Here is a 6,649-nt window from a genome sequence, read left to right as displayed (position 1 = left end):
GGTGGGAGGCCACTGCGCCCGCCCGAGGAGCCGGGGGCCGCGCGCCCAGGGCAGCGAGCTCTTCCTCCCGCCCGCCCGGGGCAGCGAGTCCGGCACCAAGGCAGAGGCCAGCAAGAAATGGGCGGGAGGGGGGAAAAAGTCACAAAGAAAATGTTTGTCACCATGCAAGATGGCGGCATTCAAGCTCCCAGTGCTGCTGGGGGCGGCCCAGGCCCAGAGAAGCCGCGGGCCGCCCCAGGTCAGCACGACCCCCAGAGCTCGGCGGTCAGCAGGGAAAGTGACCGCAAGCGCCCCAGGATCCCCGGGCCCGGCCTCGCTGGCCCGCCGACCCTTCGTTCGTTGCCTCGGCGGTGCCCAGCCATCCCGGTGCGCTCGCCAGGCCCAAACGCCCTGCCAGCAGCCCCTGGACACTGACCCCTGTTTACAAACACAGGCTGGGGGCGGGGTGGCCGGCCGGAGCGCTCGCGGGCGGGGGTGGGGGTAGGGGTGGGGGCTGCGCGCCGCGGAGAACGCCACCAGCAGAGAGGAACAAGGCGTTGGTGCGAGCGAGCTGGCCCGGCAGCTGGAAAGGACTGAACGCCTTGTTTTTGAAACTGTCAATTCCCTCAACCCCCATTGTGAGGGCTTCATGCAAAACATCTCAGGCCTTTTAAAGTGGGAGCTTGTGAGGCCGCCACAGTTTGAAAAGGAGCGAGAGAGGAGCGGGGGCCGAGGGCAAGAGCAAAGAATGATAGTTGGGTCCCCCCCTCTTCTTTTTTAAGCAAAGAGAAGGCCTGCTAAACAGGTAAAATGCATCGATCCTCCTCCACCTCCTAGATCCGCCCTGCGTCCCCACAGCTAGTTTTGCAAAATGCCCTTTGGCCTAGGGAGCAAACCAAAACCAAAGCTAGCTTTTAAAATAGATTTTAAATCCTGGGATGACTTGGGTGACCGGGTGGCCTCCCTAGGTAGAGACTCCCTGTTCCTCCTGGCCAATTTCTTAAGGTTAGTTGAGGAGTCCTGCCTCCCCCCCCCACCCCCCTCTTCCCCCCAGTGTGGAGATCTTGCCTTCTTGGCTCTTTTCACACCATATCCAGCAGGATGTTAATTTCAAGGTGAAGCAAAACTCACCACATGTTCTGACTTTTATAGATGCGAATACTTTATTTAAATAAATAAATAAATGTCTTCTTTTTTTTTTTTTTAACCATGGATGACTTTTGTTTTCTTGTAGGGGGGGGGTTTGCTTTTGAGGGATTAGTTTCTACAGCTCTTCCTGCATGCAAGAAAAACCCCAACTACCCCTATTATCTGCAATAATTTCCAATTATTGTTGAACGGAACTTTGAGGGATTTCTAGACCATTGAAAGTCACCCACACAGGATAAGATAAAAATCGACACAACAGCCCATCTAGTTTGTGTGATTGCTGTTTAGTGGTGTTCTCTGTTGGTTTTAAAATACACAACCATTATTGAAATCACTCCACTGTAATCAAGCAAGCCAGTAGAGAAGAACATCCACATTGGAGAAGGAAGAAGAACATGCTCTTTCTATGACATAGGCAGATAATGACTGTGGGACACAGTACAAACATTAAAAAAAAAAAATCAAATCTTCGTTTCATGTTCTTACCAGGAAACTTCTTTTACAGGAGACCAAAAGTAATGTTTGCTCCACCCACCCACCCCTATCCTCCCATCCCAACTAGCCCAAAGTCAGGGGAAAAGCCCCTTCCTATATTTCCTTCATGTCTATGAATGCTAAGCTATTTTAGGCAATAAGAATCAGTGGCCCCAGTACAGGTTGTTTAAAAAAAACGCTATTCCCTGAAAAATGTTTAGGTATAAAAATCCAATCTAGCAAAGGAGGTAACTTTTCTTTTTCCTTCAATGGGGCTTAACTTTTTGGACAAATGGGGCTTATAAAGCAGCTAAGAAAAGCTACATATAGTCATAAATCATAAAACAATGAAAATAAAATGTCTTGAGGATGATTCCCACAGCAGAATGGGAAAGTTACCAGAAATTGAATGGATACATTGTATTTGCAAGTTACTGCATACTATTTGGTACACTTTCCTAACAGAAGCCTGAACTCAGAGGCTTGACTGTGGTTGGCTGGCTTGTTGTAGTACTGTGGGTGAAATTTGTGTTGACTATTTAATTTCTTTCCTTTTGATGGTATCATTCTGGAATGCCTCAGCTTCCATGCTGCTCATTCTCCAGCTCCTAAACGGAAACTATTGATTCTCCAAGGGCTGGAGACCAAGTGTCAAAGCTGAAAGGCCCATATTTTATGTCAGAGATTCCATAAGGTATATTTGTATTAAGTTGTGCTTATTTCATCTCTCAGTCTGTAGACTTCAAAACTATTCTCAATTTGTATTTTAGGAACAATAATTCTATAGGCAACAAGAAAAGTACTAGTCTACATGTAAGAGTAACGTACTTTCAACTGTCTTGACATAGTAATTAAAGAGTAGAAATCATAGACATCGTGTGTGTGTGTGTGTGTGTGTGTGTGTGTGTGTGTGTGAGACCTTCTTTACAGATAGATTTTTCAGGACAACTCACTGCACCCACATTCTATATTGTCCTCCAACTTAAAAGGAATTAAGACTGAGAAGCCAATTACCCAGTTTCCTGGGACTTTAGCAGTAACATCTACTGGTCTTTGGAACTATATTATAACCATGAATTCAGGAATAAGATCCCAATTTTTTGCGTTGACCATATCTACCAAAGCAATAAAAAAAGGGGGGGGGTCCAGTGAACCTACATCTGGTAACATTCAAGAAGTAAAGGAAGAGAGGTAGTTCAAAGCATCTGTTTACTCCATCCAAATGTATTTGGATGCAGGTATTCTTAGCCTCTGTCCTTTACAATAAGAGGAAAACCACAGAGCATATACAGCAATTAGGCCTGAGACCATCCAGATCTATCTGAAACATTTATAGACAAAAGAAAGTTTCAAAGGGAATAGGAATTAAAAGGTTAATGAAAAAAATTAAAAATTAAAAAACCCAGATTGCATTTCTATGAAAAACAGTGACTCAAATCCACACAGTAAACACTTCCGCTGGTGTTTTCTTTTGTGATTTATGACCTATGGATGCAACTCCTTGGGTTTAAGATGGCAAGGATCTGAGATACATAATTTGTCAGACTAAGGAGGGGGGTTGAACAACAATTATTAGATTAAAGTCTCATTAAAATAACAACTAGTCTCTGCTTCAATTCTTAAACCTAAAACTTTTTGCCCTTGATTTGTAACAAGTGTGTAAAGTATTGTTGTTGTTAATTAGGAAGAAATCCACTTTTTTTTTTTTGCACAGAACCTGACTGGCCTCATCACATAGTATTACAATAAAACACTATACCTCATAAATGCATTTCTTTCAAGCAAGACCATTACAAGTGAAAATGTCAACAAAACCATTCATTCCTTCAATCTGGAATAAGCAGAAATGTATGGAACCAGAAATTTTAAACAGTGTTTTTAATTGAAAATAAAGCTAAAGCATGCTTTTCAACAGTGCACATTTCCATAATTTTGATTTACTGCTTCCATCATCACAACATAGTACACCAGCATGGCCCTTACCAAGGGCTAGACCCTAGCCATCTGCATGTTGAACTAGTTTGATTTTAAGTGCAAATATAGTCACCTCTGATTGTCACTTGCAGTAGAAACTTTCCTGTGCTAGTCACAGGATGGTCTGAAAACAGAAGTTTAGAAAGATGTAGAAGAAAAGGAAAAGATCATAAAATCCACACGCCTGAGTTCTGGTACCAAAAAGCCCTGAAATAACGGTCTTTTTTTTTCTTTTTTTTTCTTTTGGGGTAGTCTTAGTACTCTGACTCCTCATTTTCTCTTTCTTGGTTGTGTTCACTACTAGATCATGGAATGTCCTGCTACTAAGAAATACTTTCATTGTTTTGCAAGATTGAGGGTTCATGCTCAGACCACAAGGTAAGCAGGGTAATAGTGAGTAAGAGTTACTGTTATTTAAAGCCTTTGGATAAGAACACAAAAAAAGACTTCCAATTGCAAGGAGCGGCTGTAAAAGTAACATAGCTTTACCCCCCCCCCCCAAAGGGGGAAAGAAAGCAATCCCATATTTATGTCGCTTTAGTCTCTATGAGGCAGCTTTTATCAGCATTCAAGCAGGACTCACAGCCTAATCTTTCCACTCCCCCCCCTCCAAAGTTAAGTGCAACTACCCTTGTAGAGAGGGAAAAGAGGGTAGTAAAAAGAAAAAGACCCCACAAACAAGAGCTTCAGAAGAGAAGATTTGGGGCTCACAGAAACTTCTTGCTACCTCATTGTGTAACCATGAAACTTAACAAACTTTCACTGACTTAGCAGTTACACTTTCAGGTCTGAAATCTAGTGCATAAACTTAATGGCTCATTGTAATATTTATTATTCAACCTTTTGACATTTATTTGTAGCAGTTGAACTGAGGTCCAAACAAACCCGTTGTAGATTCCGACTGACTCATGCATTATTAGCATCGAAACAGTAAAGTGTCCCAGCTCTACCGTAATAACTGAGTTTTACTTGAGTCTTTAGCCTGAAGTAGTCTGTGGAATGTAAACCAACCCTTCTCCCACCCCGCCCCCACTCTACTTAAAAAAAAAAAAAACTCAATGGAAAAAAAAATTAATCCGATTTCTGTCTTCAAAATGTGATAAACCAGGACTCCAAAAGGGGTGTAACATATTAATGGACTTGTACAAACCATCCTGTGCAGTTTACAACAAAAGGAAGGTAATATGGTTCAAGAAAATATCTTCCAAAACATTTTTATGAATTAAATTTCCTGAATTTGTGACTAGGTGGAAGAGGTATTGCAGAACCGCCCAGCTGCCATTTCCATATAGGATGGGCCTTGTGAGGAGGTTGGGAATCCTTAGTGGTGTTTAAGGAATACGCCGGCCACAAATCCCCATCCTTCCCAATAATGAGTGATGGTGGACAAGGGAAATTTGCCATGAAATTAAATGGCCTTTTCACTGCCGATGCTACATTGCTGGCTACCTTTTTGCGTCTATTTATAACTGTAAAATCATCCAGTGTTCCTTCATGTGTCTCAGTTTTACCTGTAGGACGAGGGCTTCTAGCTGATTTCAAATTTGGTTTGACTGGAGGTGTCTGAAGTACAGGTCGCTTTCCCAGTACTAGTGTCCGGTAATTTTTTCTCACCTTGGCACCAAATTTATATTCCCCATCCTCAGGTTTTGGAGAACCTAAAGTGCATGAAAGGCCCTGACTGTGAGCCAGATGATTTAAGGAAGGACTTTCTTTTTCAGGGCATGCAAACCCTTCCTTGGCTGTGGTTAACAAGGTGTCCTCCTCCTTACTTTCAGTCACACCGTCAAACTCACCCTTTGTATCATTGCACTCGCACTTTAGCTTATTTGTAATAAGGTCAGGTTCATATTCTTCATTAGCACTACTATCTTCTACTTTGATTTTGATATTGTGCAGAAATGGCAATGCCTTGTCGCCTGGGTCAGTGCACGGATTCTCGGCTTTAGCTGCTGCTGCGTCCACCTCCCGGTCAGTTTGCAAAGAGGGCAAATCCGCAGCAAAGGCAGGACAATGAAGGGTTTTAGAATCCTGTTCTGAGTTTGCTGCTGCTCCCACGGAATCGTGATTTGAGAACCTAGCAGCTATTGTGTTGTTATCTGCACTGGGTGTCGTAGGAGTTGCGGGTAGGCATTTCCTAGCCTCTCTGAGTATTCTTTGTTGTGGAAATGCATTGTTTGTCTTTGGGCTAGGTGAAGAGGCTCCCTCCGCCAGGCAGTTAATTGTCAGGTCAGTTCTCTTTACAGTACTGGAAATTTCCGAGTGTGGGAATGTAATCTCAGATACCCTATCGTCCCTTATCTCCGCGAAACAACTCCCCAGGCTGGCCTGGCAGTACACCGGAGACGGTTTGGAGGCCCAGCCCTGCAGATTCCACTCCTCTGGCGACTCAGCTTTGACACTACTCTTGAGGTCGGGAAGTCTGCCGGCATCCTCGAAAGCAGCGGGTTTGGTTGCAACGGCGGCGGAGGCCAGATGGTACAAGAAGTTGGCCTGCGCCTGCACGCTGGGAGGCTTGCAGAAGCTGGTGCGCCTGAAACGGATGCTCTGCACGGACACTTGGCTGGAGCCGGAGCTGGAGTCCGACTCCTCCGAGGAGTCCTCCTCCTCCGAGCTGACTTCACTGGAGTCCGAAGCCCCACTGACTCCCTCTTCCTCCTCCTCCTCCTCCTCCTCCTCTCCCTCCTCCTCCTCCTCCTCTTCCTCCTCCTCTTCCTCCGAGGACACCGAGTTGCTGGAGCTAGACAGACTGGAGCCAAAATCCGAGTCGTTAGCTGCGTGGTCCGAGTAGGAGCTGGACTCGGAGTCGCTGCTGCAGCTCTCGGGGAAGCTGCCCAGATGGGGCTGCGGCCGGTGGTGGTGAGGGGCGGGGTGGTTCTGCTGCGGCTGCTGGGCCCGGTGGTGGTGGTGATGGTGGTGGTGATGGTGGTGGTGGTGGTGGTGATGGGGAGGCGGGCAGAAGCCATTGATCAGATGAAACCTCTCCAAGCAAGTGGCCCCAGGCGCCGCCGCCGCCTTGGCTTTGTAGGACCTGGGCAGCAGCAGCAGGCGCCGGGCGCCGGCGTGGGGCGCG

General features: G+C 45.7%; 1 protein-coding gene across 1 annotated transcript in view; it reads right to left on the bottom strand.

Annotated features, from left to right (window-relative positions):
• Positions 1–3,462: 3,462 nt before the first annotated feature.
• Positions 3,463–6,649, bottom strand: part of SKIDA1 (SKI/DACH domain containing 1) — a 4,580-nt gene continuing 1,393 nt past the window's right edge. Inside the window, exon 2 of the mRNA XM_045300228.1 lies at positions 3,463–6,607. Coding sequence (XP_045156163.1) covers positions 4,792–6,607 — 1,816 coding nt within the window. The 3' untranslated portion in view covers positions 3,463–4,791. The remainder of the gene's footprint in view (positions 6,608–6,649) is intronic.

The sequence above is a fragment of the Echinops telfairi genome, unplaced genomic scaffold (assembly GCF_000313985.2).
Source record: "Echinops telfairi isolate 266 unplaced genomic scaffold, ASM31398v2 ScPeMD7_7461;HRSCAF=8499, whole genome shotgun sequence".
Lineage (NCBI taxonomy): Eukaryota > Metazoa > Chordata > Mammalia > Afrosoricida > Tenrecidae > Echinops > Echinops telfairi.
Note: the sequence above shows the minus strand (reverse complement) of the source record. Positions and strands in the feature narration are given on the sequence as shown.